The sequence below is a fragment of the Coturnix japonica genome, chromosome 7, assembly GCF_054131305.1.
Source record: "Coturnix japonica strain WE chromosome 7, WE-NBRP24, whole genome shotgun sequence".
Taxonomy (NCBI): Eukaryota; Metazoa; Chordata; class Aves; order Galliformes; family Phasianidae; genus Coturnix; species Coturnix japonica.
Genome location: NC_140669.1, coordinates 695,001 through 717,893, shown reverse-complemented (window position 1 = coordinate 717,893; position 22,893 = coordinate 695,001). Strand labels below are relative to the sequence as shown.

General features: G+C 39.4%; 1 protein-coding gene across 5 annotated transcripts in view; it reads right to left on the bottom strand.

The window, feature by feature from the left end:
• ARHGAP15 (Rho GTPase activating protein 15) overlaps positions 1-22,893 on the bottom strand; it is a 341,387-nt gene that overhangs the window by 5,277 nt on the left and 313,217 nt on the right. For all 5 annotated transcript variants that reach the window (XM_085552046.1, XM_085552045.1, XM_085552044.1 and 2 more), the window contains one exon: positions 16,981-17,086. In XM_085552046.1, the coding sequence (XP_085408172.1) occupies positions 16,981-17,086 (106 nt within the window). The remainder of the gene's footprint in view (positions 1-16,980; positions 17,087-22,893) is intronic.

Here is a 22,893-nt window from a genome sequence, read left to right as displayed (position 1 = left end):
TTGATGGGATAGTTTTCATGTAGTAGTGTCTGATTTTTGATATTGCAGAGCTCATGATACAATTTGAACATGTAAAAATCTGGCTTTTACAATGAACAACATTCAACTCAGTGTTTTATGCTCTTCTCCATCTCAAAAGCTGGTTCACAGGTTTAAAAAAAAACAACAAAACAGGTATTACATACTTTTTGCTTTAGTGACAAGACATTTGGGGGAGAAATCATCCAAGCTTGAAATAAAATCTTTATTGAAAGCAATTCTATATCCATGCCAGTCAGATGCTTTGTATGATCAGAAGAGACATCCCTGGGGAAAGCTCGGCACAGTAGACAGGGTTGATTACTTGGACCTCCTGTCAGTTCTTAACTCACTGAAAATGGCTGAGGCATTCAGCACAACTTTGTTTCCTTTATTTGGAAGTAAAGTTAATATACTTACCTTAACTGTGCCAAATGTACTGGAAAATAACCTGATAATAAAACGTACCATCCTACTAAGTGATAATGTCTGTGTGTGTATAAGCACATTTTGGCTGGGCTTATGCAGATGGGTTTTTCAGTGTTAAAAAGGAAGCGTGAGTATAAAACGATGCGCAGATAAAGTACCAGGTTTCTTCTGGGTGTATTTCCTTTTCATGTGTGTCCTGTTACATGCTCTTCTGAGATACAAAATATTACTGCAACATCATTTTCTAATGTAAAGTTAGGTCAGTTTAGCTATAGTGGTTGTTCTTAATTCAGAACTTAAGTGCTTTTGGGGACTAAAAAGACAACCGAACTACAAAATTTGGCCACTGACAGTCATCCTAAAATGCAAGCAACAATAGGTGTTCTTTTATAATTGGTCCTTGCAGAGATAACCATTACCCAAGGGAACTCTGTTGCTAGCTTAGCACAGACAGCAAAGTATACCCACCATGCGCGTGGCCTGCGCGGTACTTAACCCATCTTGAGAGACTTACTGAAATAATTGGTGGCTAAGTGAGCCTCTGAAGCCATAAGCTCTACTTATGTAAACTGTTCAATTCATTGCACTGCAATGTAGATAAAATTAAAATTTAGCCATAAATTGGGATTCTTGATATTTTATGAATGCAAACTAAACCTCATTATTATTTATGTCCTGGCTTTATGGATGATTTGCTCAGTTGTATTATAGTGGTATTCACCAGCTGATGAAGCTAAGTAAAAGCAAACATTACCAGTTGAATCCCTAGCTTGTTGTTTGTGAAATCTGTATGGCTTGTTATGTACTGGGTGGGGGGAGGGAGGAGGGCTTGTCTGTGTAGCTGTATAACCTGAGGCTTGTGCTTATTGCACAAATGCTATTGCACAAAACGGTGACTTCCCTTTACATGAGATTTCTTCTGCAACAAGCATAATTAAAGCGGAGATCACAGTGGACTAATAGTTTCAAGCTACCTTCTTCTGGCAGTGCAAAATGCCAAAGTACTGTTTCATTTACAGGTTAAATTTGAAACAATAGCTATGTGTGGTAATAGAGAAACCAGGTCATGGTGTACGATGCATTACAAGAGGGGTCAGAAATGGTTCAGACATACTTAAAGAGCTTTCTTTCACTGAAAATAGCCTCAATGGCTTCTGGCCTACAGAAACTCCATAGGCTTCCCGTACTCTGCAGCTGTGGGTTCGTATTACATTTCTTTGGGAAAAAATCCCTTCTCCTCAGTTGCACTGGGGCAAAAGAATGAGCCCTTGATGCAGTCTTCTTCTGCAGACTAAACTTTAGAGCTGACCAGTGTGTTGCTATATAGAGGATCTGGACAGCTGACAGGGACCTGGAGAAGAACAGGCTTCCTCAGAGGATCCCCTGCTTTCCTTACAGCATGAGCCCTGCCTGGACCGACTGCCCTGGAGTCCAGCCCAAAATGAAAATAAGCTCTGAAGATCAGTTCACAGCTGGCGGAAGAAACTCCAAAAAGATGAAGAAAAGCATTTATTCTGGCTTACTCTAGTTTAATGAGAAAACGGCTTTAAAAAAAGCTGTTTTCACTGTTGAGTGAACTTTGCTACCTGTATGACATCCACTCTGGGAGCATGTGTGCTCTTACTTCTGCCCACACCCCTGGTATCTGCCTTATGTCAAATGGAGCCTAAAACCACACATCCTCCTGCCTGCCTTGTATGGCTCCATTAGGGAGCTTGGGGAAGTGGGAATCACAGGTCTGATGTGTTCTCCAGTTGTGTGCTAATCAATAATTGCATCTTGCCACTATGTGGGAAGTTCTGGGAACAGAAAACTGTCCCACCATTGCCATGCTAATAGATGCACTCATTACAAGTTAGAATCTCATGTCAAGGATTCTACCATCTCATGAGCTTAGTACTGTGTCATGTGCTGATCAAGTTCATGTCTTGATGAGGTGCCTGCCTTTTCCCCAAAGGGCCATAACTCAGATCTGCTCTAGCAAACAAGCCTGTGAGAGTGCAGTAGTTCTTACACCACAAAGCTAAATGTCTTTGGGCGTCCTATCCCAGCTTTTGATTTAGGCAGAGACTTGGGTCCTGCTCCTCCAAATCATCTCGTGTCAAATGAATGGATTTTGACTTATATAAGTAATGTCTTTTCACATGATCTTCCTTCGTACTGCGAATGTTCCAGGTCTCCCTTTTGGAACTGACCCAACTGAGGGACTTGTTAAGATCTCCTTTTACTGAGTTCACACTGCCCTCTCAGTTTGTCTTGGTTTGTAACATTTCGTGACTGAATGCACGCTTGTTCTGACTAATGCTTGCAAGACTGCAGAGAGGAGGAGATCTGGCTAGCCTGTGCTATCACAGTGCAAGTTGCCACCAAGCCTGGCACTTGCTGTTTGGAGACAGCCACTTCCAAAGTCAGCTGGTGACCATGAGCTTCCATAAGGAGCACCTCAAACTCCTCTTGCTGCAGCTCCACTCACAATTCTTTTTGTCCTCTCTAACACCCATGTAGCAGCATATATATCTCAAGCAACAGCAAGCTCCGCTCTAAAGCCTCACTGACTCTGCAAGCACAAGTCAGCCGAGGAGAAGGAACAGGAGAGAACAAAACCACCCATGGTAGATGTAAGGCAGATACTAATGCATGTAGGTGTCTGGATAGTAGTGTGACTACATAGAATAATTCAAGTTCAGATAAGAGGTATAATGCACAGAATCCTTTACTGTATTTTTGGCTGGTGAGGTAACTTCTCTATTTTTTGTTTGTTTGTTTGTTTGTTTTAAATTCTGATAATTTTCTGCAGAATAACTGGCATAGTCTAAACCCCAACCTTTCAGAGGTCCTGGATCTGCATGCTTTTGAGGCCTGTGTAGCTCAAAAAGCAACAGATGATAGTCTGATATGAATAAAGCTTTAACTTCTTACACAGCTTATTTTTCAAAAAATAAAAAAAAATCAAGAATATCTTAAGCTACATTTCCTTCTAACATTAAAAATAAAAAGCAGTTAATAACAATCTCCCTTAAATCAAGAATTATAAATATAGAACCTTTATCATCAGCACAGCACATCCAAAAATGTCTTTGTAAAATAAATCAAATTATATGAGTTAATTGATTCCAGGCAACATCAGCAACTGCAGGTGGAAACTGAATAACAGGATGTTTATTAATGAAGGACTATTAATCAAAATTGACAATATCAATTCCAGTTTCTTTTATTTGAATTCTACCTGCAAAATCCATGGAGATACTTGCCGAATGTTTAAATAATAATTTTAAAGCAAAGAAAACGCTAGCACTTGGGATTTTAGCTTTAGATGTAGGGCTATTTGTTTAAACAGTGAAAGGATATCCTAAATCCAATTTGACAGGCAATGCCAAAGATGCCAGTGGTAATTAATTAGCACTTAATTTAGACCACAGAACAACAGGATATGGAATTGGTGCTCAGTGCCATTTCCCCTTAGGCTTCATCTCATGAGGGTCAGGAGTATGCCTGTTGCATTGAAGGTCAGTAAATAAATTGGGGGAACACATTGACGCTGGACTTTTCATGATAGATATCCTTCACCCTTATTACTGCCTCTGGCTATCACTGATGAGAAAAGGGCTGTGATTGTTCTGTGAAGAACACTGTGCACAAGGCTGAGCCGAGCAAGGTAATGCTTGAACTCACGCTTTGTGCAGTGATGGTGCTGGATGCTCTCCATGGATCGAGAGCTCTGTCAACTTTGCGTTGGGCTGGAAATTAACTTTAACTGTAGCAAAGAAAGCCTGAGGAACGCTGACAGGCGAGAAAATTCACTAAAAAGCAGTCCTTAAGCCTGCTAGATTTTTGAGCTCAGCTTTAGATTAAGCATAATTAAAATCAATGCAAAATTTTAAAGCGAGGTTAGAAAGTAGGTCAGCGAGGGAAAAAAACCATTTCCTTATTATCCTCTTGTCTTTGTCTTATTAATATTTGCTATTCCTCCATAAAGAAAAAGTCTCTTAATAAAGTCGGATTAATGATTCTAGCAGCATTTTTCTGATGGGGACACTGACGCTTTAACATACAGTGCTCAGTAGTGGACAAACAGAAAATACACTGCAAAAACAAAGCAGAGACACAAAAAAAAACCCAAAACCTATGGAGCCTTAGTCACAGATGCACATAAATTGCATTGCTTGGTTCAGAGTCAGTAGCAAGAAAAACTAAAGGATGATGAGAACTACTATGATAGTATCTTGTCTCCTCCCAGTAAACTCAGTCCCTCTGCCAGCCAGCACCGTGCACTTCTTCCAGAATTCTCTACCCTTCTTTCTAAAGAGCAGCTCAAGTGGAAGAGTGCCTGCAAACCATAACTGGACTCTACTAGCACAATTTTATAAGCCTCGTTCCCTGGCAGAGCTGTTTGTGTTACTACATTAAGAAAACACTGAGTTAGATAGAAAGTCAGTGCTCAGAAAAGTTATTTTGGAAGCCTCTAGTTAACAGTTATTTTAACTTTGCTTGCTTAATCACACCCTTTGCTGCATCTCTCTTGACAGTGATTGAACTTCTGATTCCCATGAAAGCCACCGACAGACCTCCCACCGACCAGGAGTAGAATGGAATCCAAATTCCTCTTTATATATTACATTTCTCAGTTGGGATGATATCTACTTTTACTGAGTGGAAATATTGCTTTTGACTATGTTCAATCTACAGCCTCTTGCAGCCTTCAATTATAGCACTGCTCTGCTACAGTAATCCAGTTGACAGTACAAGCTCAGCCCTGACAGGTTTACTTTCTGACTTACAGCTCTGAAGTGACAACTGGTTGGAATTTTGAATGGCGATGCTAAACTTTAGCCAGTCTGCTCAGAAATTCATCTTTTCTGGAGAGCCCAGGGCCTCTTGTGCCAAACTTAGCTGTGTTTTGCTCACAGCACATTGTTTTTGTCCAGCGTCAGGAACAAATTATTCAGTTTTGTGAGACAACCAGTGTTTTGGTGTTGAAACTGGAGAATGCGGCAAAGAATTCCACAAAAGTCAGGGAGCAAACTTTCGCCGATAGTTTCCTTTTCTGTGAGGTCTTAAATATGCAATTACTTCATAAATTGCTCTGTTTCCTGTCCTTTTAAATCTGCAGAGCCCTCTGAATATTGGCCTATTAATTGTCCTTAATCTAAAACCTACTCTTTTTACACACTATCACCATCTTGTTCTTTGAAATAAAGTCTTCCTGACCCAGTGCTTTGCCCAGTAGAGATGATTTTATATGGGATCTGACCTCAACCAGGATTCCTACTCGTTCATGTTCAGTTCTGAGCTCTCCACAAGCTACGAGTGCAACATATATGCACTGCATTTGTATCAGATTTGAAAGATGCTTTAACATGCCTCCCAGCATCACGATTGTTTCAGCACTGATATTGAACATGAGTTGGAGGAATATATCTCTTAAATGCACTAGTGAGTATGTGCTGTGAGTCTTTGATTTCTTTAAACTTATTTACATTTTACTAGCCCTTAAGCAATGAATTTACTATGTCAGCATTGTCTTTTCTACTTACACTTTGTCTGTCTTGTCCACTCACCTTAGCTTGATGTTTATTTTTTGTGCACGTGTATAGTCCACTGCACTAAATGCATGAACTGCCTGGAGTGCAGGATTTTCCATATATTGTTTCTTTTTAAGATGCACCCTTTGTAGTACAGTACGTTTTGTGATATGTCCTAGCTTTAAACTGGCTTTTGCTTTTCTTATTTGTCCAATTTTATGTCAAACATTCTTTCACATGCATATTATTTGTAGATGACTGCTGAAATAACTACCTTACACATTTTATCAAAGTCCTTAGTTCTCTATGTAGACAGCTCTGCCTCTGTCAATTGTTTTTCTTTTACCTTCAAAGCTCTTATAATACTGTTATACTCTTATTCTGTTGTACTTTTATACTGTTCGCTTCAAATGGTCAGACTTGGAGTTATCTGCTTCTGTCTGACCCTGCCCAAAGTCCAAAGTTAGAAAAGCTGGTGAGGATACATACAACTCACTTGTGCTCACTTGGTACAACTCATAACTCACTTGAACTTCATAGGTATAGCACAAGGTCACAACATTTTTGGAAGACCTACTAAGTTGCTGTAAATGCTAATCCTTTGGAGTACAATGGTTAGTATGACAGTAATCTATAAGACGTACTCTAAAAGATGCACTCAGTTCTGTTTAATTGAAGATAGTTCTGTGGAATTTAAGATGATATTATGTCTTTGCTTTATGTAAATCTAGGAGTGCATCTCATGAGAATGCTGCATAGGTAAAAAAAAATAAAAATACTCAAATTGAGTAGCTGGGACTATGAGGATGTTGCTTACAGATATATATGAAACATGCAGAGAATGGGCTAGGCTGGGTCCCTTGCATGCCTAGAGAGTCCAAGTGAGATCATGGATAATAGTGATATTACTTGTGTTTATTTGGAAGGGAAGAACACAAAACTCTCCTGGCCACTTGGTCCATCCCTGTTCCTCTCTCCTCCTTTCCATGCCAATAAATGTAATGAAGCATTTCTGTGAGGTACTCCCCTTATCCATCCTTCCCTCCTAAGTTTCTCAGCCCCACTCCTCCCCCATGAAGAATCTCCAATGGGGTCTGCCCCAGCTCTCCTCTCCTTGCTCCCCTTCTGCTGTGTGATGGTGACAGGAATGTGGTACAGAAGCATTCCTGAAGATCACAATAGAGCTCTGGAGAGGATGTGGCCATATCATCTAGTGATGGGGCTGAGATTGGTGGAGAAGCCCTGGCTTAGAAGAAGTGACTAGTGGCATCTTGTGGACCAGGGGATGAGGCAAATAGTCACCAGCTTGGCTGGAGTTAGCTATTCCACAGATTTCTGATTTTACCTTGCACCATAATGCATAATGTACAGAAAGATAAATATTTTCCATTCAGCAACATCTTGCTGTATTTTCATCTAAATCTATAATTTTAATTATAAAGTGAACATAACCTGTATCAAATTATGATTTTGTTAACATATTGAACGAGGACAAGAAAAATAAATACCAGATTTTATACTGTTCAGACGCATGAAGGTATAGTAAAAAAATCTGGTTTCCTTGACCACATTGTCATAATATGCATATATAACTGCTTATTGAATCCAGGCTGTGTAGACAACAGAAAGAACACTGGCTCCATACCATCACAATGCATGCCCACAACAAAGAGGAGGAAAGAACAGGCTCTTTCATTGTGTGTGTCTAAGTATTACCAACATAAGGGCTAAAAACATTACCTCTGTCTGAAGTGTATCTATATATCCATGCATAAGTTATTAAGTGGGCTCCCTGAGCACAGTTGCTGAAAATATTAATATATTCAAATTATATTCTAGCTACTGCAAAAACAGTAGATCAGACAAATATATTAAAATCTCTTCAGACAAAAGGAGTCATGTTATTTATAAAGTTCCTACCCTCCCTTACTGGAACACAAACCTTCATTGTATGTACTATATGAGAATGCAAGATGATCCTTAGATGTCAAAATGTGGCTTCAAGTTTGAATGTAATCATAAAACAGTGATTCTAATGCTTGCCGTAAACAAATTGTCACTGGTATTATGTAACTTAGACTATTCACAAAGCATAAAAGAGGGGAAGAATAAAAGGTAGCTGCCAAACACTGTGGGCCCAATCTGATGGTTGTGCCAAATTGCGCTTGCTGACTGGGAACTGCAAACACAGCGTGGAATTCAGATTTGCACTCCCTAGTGCTTGGGCTGTTCCTATGGCTTAAATTAGAGCAAGATAAAGGCTATTTCTTGAGTCAGTGTAGACTGCAAGCAGCAACTAGTGGCTTTTGCAGCCTCCTCTGCTCATTCTTTCCTAGAGGGAAAGTGGGATAAAAGTTCCTATATTGCTGTAGGACATGGTTTTGGATGGAGTGTCAAACTAGAATGCCAAAAAGCACAGCTAGTCGACACAGCAATTCAAAAGCAAACACCTCTCTCAGATCTGGTTTGCTGTCTTGGGCTGTTCATATTAACCAGCATGTGTGGTTCCACCTCATCAGTGTGACACTTTCTTGTGAACTCCAGGAAAGATGGCACAGAAGGGTTGCAACAGAAGAAGGTATATCGTGATGTCAGAAGGCCTGGTCTGTGAGCAACAATTAATCAGCCATAGAGACTTTTGCTCAGCTTAGGCTTCAGGATTAATGTATATCTGATATACATAGCTTCAAATCCTGCTAATGGTTGTGTGAAGGCTCTTTAGCAAGACAACCAGTGAACAATGTTTTTACCCACCTCCTTTTTATTTCATTTTCCCTCTTCCTTTTAAAAGTAATTTTTTTTTTCCCCCAGCCTGAAATAATTGTTTGAGCAGAGATACTGGTTTAACTCATTATGAATTATTAGTGGAAAAGTAGGTCTCAGAAGTATGTTACATCTGAAATATTTTTCGTCACTTGAACATGTGTCGTCCAGAACTGGCCCTGCTCTACCAGGCACTGGGAACAAACACTTCGCATCCACAGATGCTCCTAATTTGGTGTGGTTTAGAGTGTAATTTAGATCAAACGTATCCATGTAAATGAGTCAGGGTTTCTTAATTAGGTGCCTCTAAAGAAAAAAACTTGGACCACATCAGTAGGTGTGGGTGTGGTGCCCACAGTACTGGAATCTTTCTATAGATGAAGCTTAGTTTAGTTCAGACACACTGTAGGTTTTTCTTTCCTTATTTTTTTCCTTTCTTCTTTCTCTCTTTCTTTTTTCTCTCTTTCTTTCTATCCTTCTTTCCTTCTTTTCTAAAGCACAATAATAAATCTGCAGATGGCATAGACATAAAGACACTACTTCAGAGGAGCTGTCTAAAACACTGTCTCTTTGGCAAATGCCTTAAAGTAGGTCATTCTGCAGTGATTTAGGTTTATATTTCATTGCCAGCTTTTTGTTCCCATTACAAGTAGGGTGCATTCCAGTCCACAGATTTCCTCTTCATTTTTCTTCCGATTGGCTTTTATTTACAAGAATTTGCAGATCTTCGTAAGAAAATGAATGGCCAATACACTGTTAGAAGTACTAATCACACACTTGACCACAAAAAGAGATGTATGAAGGTGATAGCTTGGAAATGCTGGAATGGAAAGTACCATTCTCTGAGAGCAAAAAAAAAAGAAAAAAACAACAAAAAAAACCCATATTGATTCTCCCAACACAGTGATTGAAATGATTGTTGCATCTTTCCCAAGGAGTGAAAAATAATTTGCTCTGATGTCATTTCAGAAGTGTCACAAAGCAGGGGCATCCATTGCCCTAGTTGCTCAGGTATTTGCTTGTTGTTGTTGTCTTTTATAGTTGTCACTGAAAAGCACGTATTTATGGCTTATGAAAAAAGTAAAAATCAAATAATCAGGGTCTGTTTTCCCATCAAAGTGCTGGGGGATTTACATGCCAAACTCCCACCAGCCTTAATGAATTACCTGCATAAATTCCCTTTCAATCGATAGTAGAATAGATCCTATTGTGTTATATTAATTATTTTACACAGAACACTGACATTTTGGCATTAAAGACTTTTTCTTTTTTAAATTTCAATGCATATCTTAAGAAACTTCAAGCCTATTATTTGTTTTGCAGCCTTATTGTGAGAAAAAAAATCCAGTATCATCAGTCAGAAAACAAACGAAAAGCACTGCAATTTACCCATTGATGGCCTGGTTCTGGACATTAATGTGTTACGGCCCAATCTCTCAAAATAGAAAAAAAATAAAATAAAGTTGGGGGGGGGGAAGCCCTTTTTGTAATGAATTGAGCATTTTTAATTTTCACCAACAAAACCAATTGAGTCGAAAAGAACGCTCACCCCAAGCAATATTAAGAGGTTACAAAATCTCATAAATTAACTTTGCCAGTGATATTTTACTGAAGCTTGTGTGAGTGCAAACCAGAAGCAGGGCTCCCACATGGTCTTTATTAAACGAAGAGCACTTAGCAATAACTGGCCTTCCCTGAGATGTGCTGTCCATATGCATGCGTACACCCAGAGTGCGGATATGCATATGGCCATACGCTGGAAGATGCTGAGGGGCTGGGGGAAGCTGGGAGACAGCTGAGAGTGGAAGTGAGAAGTGTTCGCTCTGTAGTCATGGGCAAATGCCCTACTCTCTTCATTCCTCACTTTCTCCATCTACACAACTAGGATAATAAAACTTATTGACCTGAAAAAGGAAGTTCTGAGATTTAATTAATGTTTGAAAAGCTTTCTGAGATCATTTGATACTGAGTAATGTGGAATGAACAATGGGAGCTCTTTGAAACAGGGGTTCTATCTCTTCGTATTTGTGTACTGCACCTAGCACAATGGGGCTGTACAGCCACAGAGTCAACCGTATCATAAATATTTAAATTAAAACTATGTTAATTATTTTTATCGTTCTGTTATTTGCTGATACACCAGTTCACTACATTTTGAAGCTTGGTAGAATTGAAAAGTACCAAGCATAATTATTTGTCTGATTGTTATGAAAATCAGGGTTTATATTTTTAAATACGGTCCTGAAAATAGGAAGCTCAGGTGAAAATGCATTTCTAATTCCTCATCATTCTTCTCTTTAAAGCCACTAAGCTGTACTGTGCTCTTTAGGGAATGGGTGAACTTTGCAAAGTCTCTTATTTCACATGAAGAAGGACAAGGATTGACTGCAGAAGCCTCTGTTACAGACACCTTCCCCCCACAATGTGAACACAAAGAGAATGCATAAAGGTGCTCCAGGAAAACTGGATCTCTTTTTTGCCTATAATTCAGTAACTATTATTACTCCTATACTGTGCACACTAGGGCTTTGCTGCATTGTGGCTTGTGTCACTAATTAACAAGGCAACTGTTTGGTAGGCTACTACATACTTAAGCAGAGAGAAATAGGCTGCAAGAAGGAATGATACGAAGATGATAACAAAGATGGTGACAGATATTCAAAAGGTTATTTATAAGAAAGGACTCACCAATATGGACACCTTCACTGGGAAATGCTGAGGCAATCTCCACCAGGGAGCAATCTCCAAGAGATGCTGCCTTAGTGGTGGTCAGCCCTTAAATGAGGTCTAGAGGAGGTGGAGTCAAGCTCTACCCCTTCCAGGAGCACAGCTAAATTACTCTCACCTGTGCTCCCACAGCTGACCCAACACTTGCCTCAGCTGATTAATCAGAGGTTCAAGCTGTGATTACCAATTTCCCATACACAGGTTTAACTCCTCTCTCTTCCTGCAGACAAACCCAAGGAAGCTACAGTAAACAGGACAAGATTTGGCCTTGGTCCAGCTTCTTTGTGAATCTTTTCTATAGCTGAAATGGAGAAAAGCATGTGTGCAGAAAGAGCACGTCTTCATATGTATTTTGCTAGAGAGAGATCAGTGTAAAACTTCAAATGTTAGTCAGGGGTGCCTGAGTGTCTCCCTACCCTGACCAACCACCCACTTGCCTTGATGACAGATGATGCTTATTCTGTTCATGTTTCTAGTAGCTCTTCCCTAAGTCTGTAGGAGTAAGGCTCAGCTCTTCTCTTTGTTGCTGTCCTGTGTCTAAAGAGCAAGAGAGTTCCCGAGTTAATTAAATAATTTAGGAAGCATTCCCTGTTTCTCGTGGTTTTGGTTGAGAACTCCTGTCCTCTGCACATGCCTGAATCTGGGCATTTTACTTGAAGTAAAAACTGAATGCCCATCCATGAGTTGGGTTTCAGTCTCTCCCAAGTTCCCTGAGGTTCCTCAGATATTTGTTGCATAATCCTTCCATTCTTGTTCTTGCTTTCTTCCTTTAAATGACTTTTACCTGTTTCATTTTTCATCTTCTTCCTTAAAAACAAACAACCACACAACTGTATAGTTTTTAATGTAATCAGTTCTGCCACTTGAAAAAAAGGGTTCTTCTGAGGCTAGATTTAGTATGTAAGTCTGCTTGAAACTGCTGATATAACACATAGTTTACTGAGTGAAAATCACATATGTTTGCTACATCTTTCCTACACCAACTAAAAAAAAAAAAGAAAGAAAGAAAGAAAGAAGTTTGCAGACATCCCCTACTTAGTATTACCATACTTTAACTTCATTTTCTGATTTACCCTCAGAATTCTGGGTATGGCTGCTGGACTTGTCATCACATTGTCATCACTTCCTGCTGTGCAGGCTATTGTGGGCTTATTTCTATGCAAGGCTCTTTTTTTTTTATTCCAATCTTTAATAGGTAGAAATAAGTCTGTTTAGTTGCATGCAGCTTGTGAAAGCCAATGCCTTGCAGAATAAAGCTGTTGCAAGCTTTGAGGGTTGTGTGTGTGCTTGAGTTGTTCAGGTTGGGTGCTTTCTCTTACCAGAGAGCTATGGGCATGGGGGAAGGCTGTTTTTCAAAACAGATAAACCATGAATCTTGCAATACTGAATACTTTTGTTAGTCGGTTTATTGGTTAGTGGGAATGTCTTGGGTAATTAATTCTACTCTTGATGAGGAGCTTATGTCCAAGATGCCTACAAACAGTTACTAGGGATGAATGAGGTGGGGGGAAGGCAGTCAGGAAAGAAATCACCATTCTGTCTCTGAAAGGGCAAAAAGCCCGAATGGCATCGGAAAATGTCTTGCTGTGCTGTATATTATACAGGAAAAAGGGAGAAAAATAATAATAATAATAAAAAAGGAGCTTGGATTCAAAGGTGAATCAAAAGGAATTGGCTTCTGCCTGGACAAGGCAGCCAGATAGGCCACAGTAACAGATCCACGTGACAGACCAAGAGGCAACTGCAGAGCTCCCCTGACAACTCGCCTGAAGTGCCTGCCAAGGAGGCAGATGCTGCTGCTGGAAGAATATCTTCCACAGTTGGGCATCTGGGTTCAGTGCTTTCCACGTAAGGGAGAGCGATGGTTGCATCAGGCTGGCCCTGTCTTCCCATTTAATTATTTCCACATCCATTTTATACTTTTGTAAATAACACGTATTATCCTGTTTTGTGCAGGAGAATAATAAGCAAGGCGAGGGTTTTTGCCTGCAGTGCATCCCTTTGCAGAGGTGCCCACATGGATGCATAAGGGCAGACTCCAGCTTGGCTGCCCTGTGCTCCAGCCTGGTCAGATGTGAGACAGCTCAGGCTTGGGAGCCGCAGAGCTGCCTCGCGGTGGCACGGAGCTCAACCTAATAAGCAGAGCAGGCTGAGATTCATTAATTTAACATTAATAAGCACAGCTTATTAGCTCAGGCACAGTGATGTGTAATGCAGGCACACAGCTCCTGGAGCAGAGCTGTGGCCTGTGCGCCAGCTCAGAGTGCAGCCCACAGGGCTCAGCCAGGCGCCCGCAGCCACCACCTCCCCTCCTGCCTCTCTCACTGGGAGAGAGAGGGTCTGGGGCTCTGTGCAGGGGATTCTGTGCAAAAACACCCCCAACCTTCTCTAGGCTTTTCACTTACGCTGCTGCTTTATGTGGAGTCTTATAAAAGCTCCTGGTGCCTCGGTTTCCCAAGAGGTGTGTGATAGCTGCTGTAAAAATAGGTTAGGTGCTGATCTCAGAATGCTGCGGGATCCTTAAAGAGGGAAAAGTCCTTCTGACTCACCTGAATTATAACTGTGAGAGCAAATTATTGCTCATAATATTGTCCTATTGGGCATGGATGGGTCGTTCTCTGTTCACATCTGTGCACAGAGACACTGCAAGGTTTTTGCATCATCTCATGCCCTGTGTATGCCTGCAAAATAGGAGCAGAATGGTCTGTCGCTTTTATCTGGTAGCTGTGGTTAACTCACTCTGTCTGGGAGTGAAAACCACTTGTAAATAAGTAACAGGTAAGAGCTGAGTCCTGAAGAAGTGTGACTGTTTTCACAAATGTATGGAACATAAGCGGACGGACTATATACACCAGGTAAATACTGGCTTCATACACAACACTGTGACTTCTTGCAACTTCCAAAGGATTGGTTTAAGAAAGACATATAGTACTGATGTTAATCCCTGCTGCCAGACTTTTCTCTCATACTCTCATCAGCTGCTTTGTCTGGGTTTCTAAGGAAGGATCCATCTGAAGTGCATTTACATGTGCTTAATCTGGACTGCTTCTGCAGATGAAGCAATGGAGAATAAGACCGTAGTGCAGCCTTGCTGTAATCTGTAATTCAGGATAAACACAACATTCTGGGCTATGGTTTCATTCTCACACTGAACACCCACGTGCCACAGAGACAGCGTAGCTGAGGCCCTTCAGCTTCTCCCATTAGAAACCCCTTGAAGCCGAGTACCACCTTGAGCAAGAACTACTGTCTGCACAAGCAAATACAGAGACTGCAGTAATATGCCTCAAATTAAACAAGTTTACTTAGTGTTTTTTTTCAAATATTTGGCAATTAAAACTTCCTCTGATTTAATAATACAAAGAACTTGCCACTAATAATAATCATAGAATCCTAGAATCACAACGTTGGAAAGGACCTACAAGAGCATCTAGTCCAACCATCCTCCCATTACCGTAGATACAGCAAACCACTACACCATATCTCGTAGCTATAATGCATGTATGTTTCTATATTCTCATATATAGAGCCATGGGGCCATTGTGACTTGTCGTTCTTAATTATAAATTCAAGGGAACATTTCTGCTTTTCCCTATTTTTTGGTGTTTAAAATATCTATTCTGCTACTACTTCCATATTGACAGGGAAAAGTCCTCTCCTTCCCTGGGGGCATAGGAGACTGGCCTTCTTTTGAGAGACTTAGGAGATCCCAGCCATAATGCTCTGATGGCTTAAATAATACGTCTTTCTACCCTACATCACTGTGTGACTTTATTGCATTGGTATACACTCCTAGAAACAGTCAAGCCATATACTGCGAATATATGCATGATGAAATACTGGTGATTTAATATCTGTATTATAAGAAGTAACTTGTTCTTTGCCCTAGCCCCCAGTAAAAAACAAGAACAACAAAAAAACAACAACAAAAAAACCCCACAACCAGTAAAAAATACATTACACCAACCTTGGTCCAGTTTTGCCAGTTGTTCTACACATACACAGTCAGAGAAAATTGCTGTCCCTCACAGATAATGCTTTAAAAAGCCAAAATAGACAAATGAAGCATTTTCATCATTTTGTAAACAAGGAGCCAAGGCACAGAGAGATTAAATGATTTACCCAAGGTCACACCAAATATCCTGTCAAAGCCAAGAACTGAACCCAGGTCTCCAGAGCATCAATCAAGTGATTTAACTGTAAGATCAAAAAGACTTATTGTGTATACCTGATATCTTTCCCTTAAGCCACAGTAACAAAACTTTCCTCAGGATAGGCTGTATGCCACATACGATGCTGTAAATTTGGTATATGGTGTAGGCGCAGTGGCAGCGTGTACCCACTTCTTGCACACAGGCTCCTCCCAAGAAATAACTTCCCATGTTAGTCCTCCATTTACAGTAATAAATTATTATCTTTCTCCAGATAACCCCCTAAAGGAGAGAATATGTGCACGGGGTACAGCAGATGAATACACAGAAAATGTTTTTCAGCAAGGGCAAACTCAGACCTTCTACGGCCTGTTTAAAGTTTTTCCATCCTTAATTAAATAGGGACGTTCCCACAGCTATATGGACATCATTTTGCCTCTTCAGCTGGATGCTACACAACAAGTTAAAGGATCTTTAGTATACATGTTAGAAGAATGCAACAGAAATGGTCGGCATAAAGGCATCATTCATTTTAAGCTTGGAGCATTCTTTTATTTGGGGGCATTCATTCATTTTGTCATTCCTGGCATGAAATGCTTCTCTGTGTACAGAGGCTGCACTGGTCCCTCAATCCTGTGTAACCCCTTCGATTTTAAGGGTTGTTTGGCTGAAAAGTGACTGTGCCAAAATGGCACTAGTTAGTCCTAAAGACAGGACAGCCAAGAGGGCAGGAACAGGATCCTGCCCTTCGCGTGCTGATAGAACCACATGACCCTCTCTTGTGGTCTGCCACTTCTGCAGTCATTCATCACGTAAAACAGCTGCAGGTCTGTTTTTTGTGAGAGCACGTGGTCTACATTCATTTTTACTGTTAATTCTACAAAACATAAACTCAAGGTGAACATGAGATCATGAGTTGACTTTGTGGACTAAAACCTCTTAAAAACTGAACTCAGTGAGTGTGGAAATGATAAGGAGGAGCCTCACAATATAATAACATCGAGGACCCAAAAGGTAACAATATGGTGATCCAAAAGTCATTCCAACTGCAGCTGGAGTAAGTCAGACTTGCATGCTGGAACATGGTGGATTTGCCCAGCTTGGTGTTCATGAGTAATTCTGATCTGTCTAACTGCACCAAAGGAAAAGTCTGTTTTACATTCCAGTGGAGGAAAAACTCCTGCTTTTGCTTAGACGTACCAATGTATCGAGCAGAAATAGGATATACATAGATACCATAAATCATGTTTCGTTTTGCCAAAGAATGTAATTATCTTTTGTATTTTGGATGACATTTCCAATAAGATTTGGACACCACACAGAGATTCCTTTTAAAATTATCAATTATTTTGTACTACAGTTCTACTTACTTCTTTAGATGCTCGAAGAGGACTTTCATTGTGTCATAGTTTGGCCTAGGGAGCTTTTTTACCAGGGTCTTTACAGCTTTTATGCGAGTGGCATTGTCTTGGATTTCTAAGGGGAGAAAAAAGAGAGAAAATATTTTTGTGCCATTTAGGATAGTACTTTGCCCAAGAATGTATCTGGTATCTTAACAAGAAAAGCCATAATTAATACGTGATTAAAAACATAATGCATCATGCCTTCCATGTTCTTAATAGAGAGCAAGAGTAATTTACAACGATTTAAAAACTCTCTACATCTAAAGGAAGCATTTTTGGTTTGCAGAATTACGTTTTTATGCTTTTATTAGGCTATTAAACTGTCAGTATAAGTTTAATATCTCCAAGTAGTAGTAAGAGACCCACAACTTAAGTGAAATTTCACTTTGGAATTACATTCATCCAGTGATTCAAATTCTGTGGTGGACACTCTTCCTATGCTGTCTTTGTTTCCTTTATGCTCATCATAATTAAACTAACTATATGTATGGATTTCTATCCCTAGAAACACACGTTATTGTGTTTGGAAATATCAGATGTTTTGGTATTCTTTTTTTTTAACTCCTACTTTCTGATTATCAGTTCTCTATCAGAGAAACTATTCCACTGCAGCTATTTGCTAAAAACCTGTAGCATCTCAACATATAATTTCTGTAGGAAATAATTTGTATTTAAAAGTCGCAATTATTAATAAGAGAATGCAGTACTAAGAGCTTCAAACTCTCTTGTGAGGTGGAAAAAGGACATCCTTGCTTTTGTTTTTATTAAGAAAAAATGTTTCCTGGTTTTGCGTGCTTCCAAGATTTGGGGGAAAGGTTTGACTGATATTTGCATTGATTCATGAGATGTTGCAACTAAAGGAAAGTTATGTATCATTGTATTTTCATTTAGGAATAGATTAGATAAGGCACCAGTAGATCTGATGCAGGGAAAACATCTTGCTTGTTACATGCCTGATATAACCTAAGAATTATTTTCTGATTTTACCATCTATGATTAAATTACCAGCTATCATTCTTCAGATATGTTCCTTTTTACACGTTTTTATTTTACTCTATTTTTCACTCAGGAAAGATTAATGGATTTCAGTGGGACCGAAACACTGGGATTGGGAAAAATTCACAAGGACAGGCTGACAGTCTGTCCATACAGAATATGTGTGAGGAAATTTAGGATGGTAAGAGCTTATTATGCTCTTTTTAAAGTACTGATTAAGAAAGATATCAGGTTAGTTACCACCTTCCCTACAGATTGTTGTGAGATGTAACTGTAAAATAAATCAATTAATAAAGCCCAGTATCATCAACACAAAGACATTGCAAATCTCACGATGTAAATATATATATAACTTCATTTCAGGTCTCACCGTACCAAAGCCATAGGGATTGCCATAGAGGAGAAGAGAGATTTAGCTCTGCACTGAAGAACAGAATTCATAGAAGCCATGCATAAAATCATTTTGCAAATCAACCTATTTGTTAATTGTTAGCCTATTTTATAAGAAGAAAAACAGGCAACATGTGGTAACTTTAGTCAGCATTTCTGAACCAGGAATGATAAACACCTCTGCCTGGCTCTGGCATTTATCAGTACTGAGATATTATTACCACATAGAGTCACAGCATGGTTACTGTTATCATCAAATAAAAAAAAGAGCCAGCTAATCTTAATGGTTTGTAAAGCCGTTACCTGCACTGGTCTGACATTTATCATGATCATTTTACCACATGAGTCCTACATTGCAAAGGTATTTTATCTGGAAGGGACATCACTATGAATTATTATTTGCAGCTAGGTAGAAAATTGTATGTTGTAGATACCTTTTCTCATTATAAATCACAGTCACATTTCAACATTTCCCACACAAAGCTGCTGAGCCCAGGCTTTTTGCCATAACACTTATTCTCACTCCCTTTTATAGTTCCATGAAAATACGGAGCACTCTTTCATTAAAACGGTTGATACTTTTGTTTGTTTGTTTGTTTTTAAATTCTATATACACTTTTTTGTCATCGGGGTTTTTTTCTAGTACAATTATTTTTTACCACTCAAGAAAGCGAAGAGCACAAACTGTTCTTTTTAGTCCTTTTTTTCAGTTAGTTTTTCTTTCTTTTTTTTTTCAGTAAAGCTTACTCTTGCTTCAGTTTAATGGCTGGGCTTGTCTTTACTCTTGACCTTGTTGATGGAATATTTAACAGATCAGATGCAACATCTTATGTTTCAGTTTCAATACCTATGCATTCGCTTTTCTTCTATAAAGCCCCAGTTTCATAGAAATTTTCCCCTTTCAGTTCCCTAAGTAGAAAGGTGATTTTTTTGGTGTTGTTTGTTTGTTTTTTGGAGGGGTGGGGGGGAAGGGGTAGGGAGGGCTGTTTCTTTATCATGCTCAAGTGGAGGGAGTAAATCTTTAAACATGGATTAGTATAAATAGCCATGGAGAAGGCAATGCCCTCTGTGCTACGAAGCCTAGAAATACATCGTGCAAAGGCAGGAAAACACTCTGAACAGCTGCTAAATTCTCCAGCTAAGTCTAGGAAATGAAACAGACCAGTTTTGATAAAGTGAAATGCTATCTTTCATTATCCTTTGTTTTTGTGAAAACTGACGAAATTCTGGGGAAAAGATTCGCATTTTTGGAAGTTAGACTCTTTCTCTGTGAAGATTTCAGAAGGAAAACTGTAGTCACAATCACTCTTGTTAAATCAAGAATGAGAGGACATTTCTTCTTTTTTGGATTTCTTTTGGCAATTTGTAGGCAATTGTAGGTGATAATTTCAGCGGATCGAGATACTCCGAAGTAACACAGATGGCATTCTATGTAATATTTTCATAGAACGTATATTTAGAATTTGGGTTACTGTCTTTAAAAATAGGGCTGGCTTCCTTTAACAGAGCAACACAGTGGAGATGCTCTCTTGTTTATATTTAAATAAAGAATGCATTGAAGGAACACTTAATATTTTGCAAATTTTGCTTTTGAAGGAACACTTAAAGTGTTTTGAAGGAACACTTAAAATTTTGCAAATGAGCTTTGGATAAACATTTGAGCATAGAAGAAAACACGATGTGTCTGTAACATTAACAGTGGCTGGTTAAAAATGAATGAAGAAAGTAACCCCTAGCACTCGTGTCCATAAAGAATACTTAAGCAAATCCCCCTGAATCTTTCTTTTAATCATTAATTTTAAATGGACATAGATGTTTACAACAAGCCACTTTGTTCCAGAACAGGAAGTCCAGGGTTTATCTCCAATAACTCACGTTTGCTAGGAAGGGATGTATGTCTCTAACCTGACATGCATTCATTATTTTGTAAGGTACTGGAGTCTGACCCATGACCCTCCTCAGACCTGCTGCATTATTCATGTCTGATTTACTTTGTATAGTTTTACCCATTTCCCTTTACCAGGCATTTCAGTTGCTCGTGCATGTTTAATGTTAAATGGCATTTATGGCTCACATTAATGCCTAATTTTATCACGAGCCATGGTTTCTTTTTATGCTTTCGAGCCTCACATCTGAACTGCTGGAAAAAAAAAAAGAAAAACACAATGATTTACAATTCTGCATAAAATATCAAACTATTGATTTGTCATCTAATCTATTTCTTTTTTTCTTTTTAGTAGCACGCTTTTCTTGTTTTCTTACAGGGCTCTTCTCACCTTGCTTTGTATTTTTGGATAAGACTTCTACTGTGGTTAAAACGTCACACACTGTTGCTACAGCAAAATCTGCCAGCCAAGAGGTTGTTTTTTTTCCAACATTTTGTGACTGATTCAGCTGCTGAGAGAAAGACAGGCCTTGTTTGGGGCTTTTTTGACTTGTTTCCTTCTTTCTTTTCTTTCTTTTTTTTTTTTTTTTTTTAATCAGGACTGTGTGGGTTAGGTGGATTTTTGAGTGCTAATGAAATTGTGAGACTTATGGCGCTGGCTACAGCCAGCCGTAGTGTGGGCAGACGCTCTGTGAGCTTCCCCACTGTGCTGCTGTGCAAGCATCCCCGCTGTTCTGTTTGCTATAGTTTTAATGTCTGTGAAAAATTCCTGATGCAACTAAATTATGTTCTGCCCTCTTGTTTGTATAAATAAACACCCGACTTAGCCAATTCATCTTGCTCTTGCCCATTTTAGAAGCTGGCCCTGTCACACAATGCTTAACCCCAGTCCTTGATAGCTTTGGTGTTATCGGGGAGTGAATATTTGCTTAAAAAGACAACATAGTTTTGGCTTGATTGTTTTTTCAGGGATGTCAACTGGCCCAAACTCCTTCTTCATTTGTTAAATCTTCATATTCCTCATGTCACACTGGATAAAATACACAGACTTAAATGCATATATATCTGTATATAAAAATTATTTGTAATACTTTCACTGTCAGGATTTTTTAATGTTACTGTATGCAACATGAAAGTCCCAATTTTAATCACGTGCCATAGATTGAGGCAATTGTCTCATAGAGATACACTGTAAAGTATTTTCTTGCTTTAAAAAAAAATCTATAAAAAGTGTTCGAACTAAGTAACGTTTGCTATAAGGAAAATAACCAATTTGTGATCCGAATTGATTTTACTTTTTATTAATGCCTCAGAAATAGATGTTATAAAGGAAAATGAGAATTGCGTGAAACCTCTCTATATGGGAAGCTGATAATTCATCCTATGTGATAGAAAGCCTAGTTTACAATGAATATTCATATAACTTTTGCAATCCATTAGCAAAACCCAGGACAGTGAGTTTGCAACTCAGTCCCATTTAACAAAAATGTTTGTGGAATTAATGGGAAAAAAACAGCACTTACAAAAGTTAAACTTTAATGCATCAAACTCCAGGTGCCAGAGTTTGAGGGAAATAACCAATAATAGTCATTTTTTACATATTTGATGGGACTGATTATGCAATGTGCAACTCTAAATGGCTTATAGCACATTGTAGCATGGTTCCATCCCATTGGCTACAGTAGGGTGCAGGCAGATGGATGACAGTGACAAGGAGAGAAGTGCTTTTGCTTAGCCGTGCGTTAAGATGCCATCCAGAAGCTCTGTGCACTGCAGACACTTCATTAGGATGCCAGGATAATGGTAAACTACCACTCAGAGTGACACCCCATTTCCTGCTTACTGAGCTCTCCAACCTCGGCAGATGTCAACAATCTCACAGTGCTACAGAGCAGACCTAACTTTCCAGGCACTTTGACTCCAATTTTTTTCCCTTAACAGTGCCATACATTACATGCAATATGTAACAGCAAGTACCAAACAGAAAACAAAATTTGCTGCCCTAATTATAACAAAGCGGCATCTGACTTAGGTACTGCATGCCCAGCGTACATACAACCGGTTAGGCAGCGTAGAAGAGGAATGATCTTTGTCAGTCAGTTTTGGGGGTTAATTAGACTTAGGACTTTGATAGCTAATGGTTTGTCTGAGCCCAACTGGAACGATCGTGCTTTGCTGCTAACTTCTACCAAGCGTCGGGAAAATGTGCCGAGCGCTTCCCTGGTATTTCGCCTTGCACGGGGTTTTTCTGCACAGAAAGAGCAGACTTGAGCATCTGGCCGGTGTGATATTTTCTCTGCAAATGCACAACTCGAGGCCGTCACGCACCTCCCCAAAAGCAGTTAGAGCCAGCAGAGAGACAGCACTGCGACGCTTAACCTGCGCTCCTTCCCAGGGAAACACAAATCGTTGCTCGTGCTTTCAAAAAATGTCTTTCAGACACAGAAACAGCATCTGTAAGATCACAAAGTCTAATTGAATTTAATTTCCCGAACCTACCAATATGTGTTTTTAGAATCAGGAATTCTATTTATTCTATATACATCTTTATTTTTTTTTCCCTCTCCTTTTTTTTGACAGTACAATGTCTCAGCAACGGTGCTCTGCCC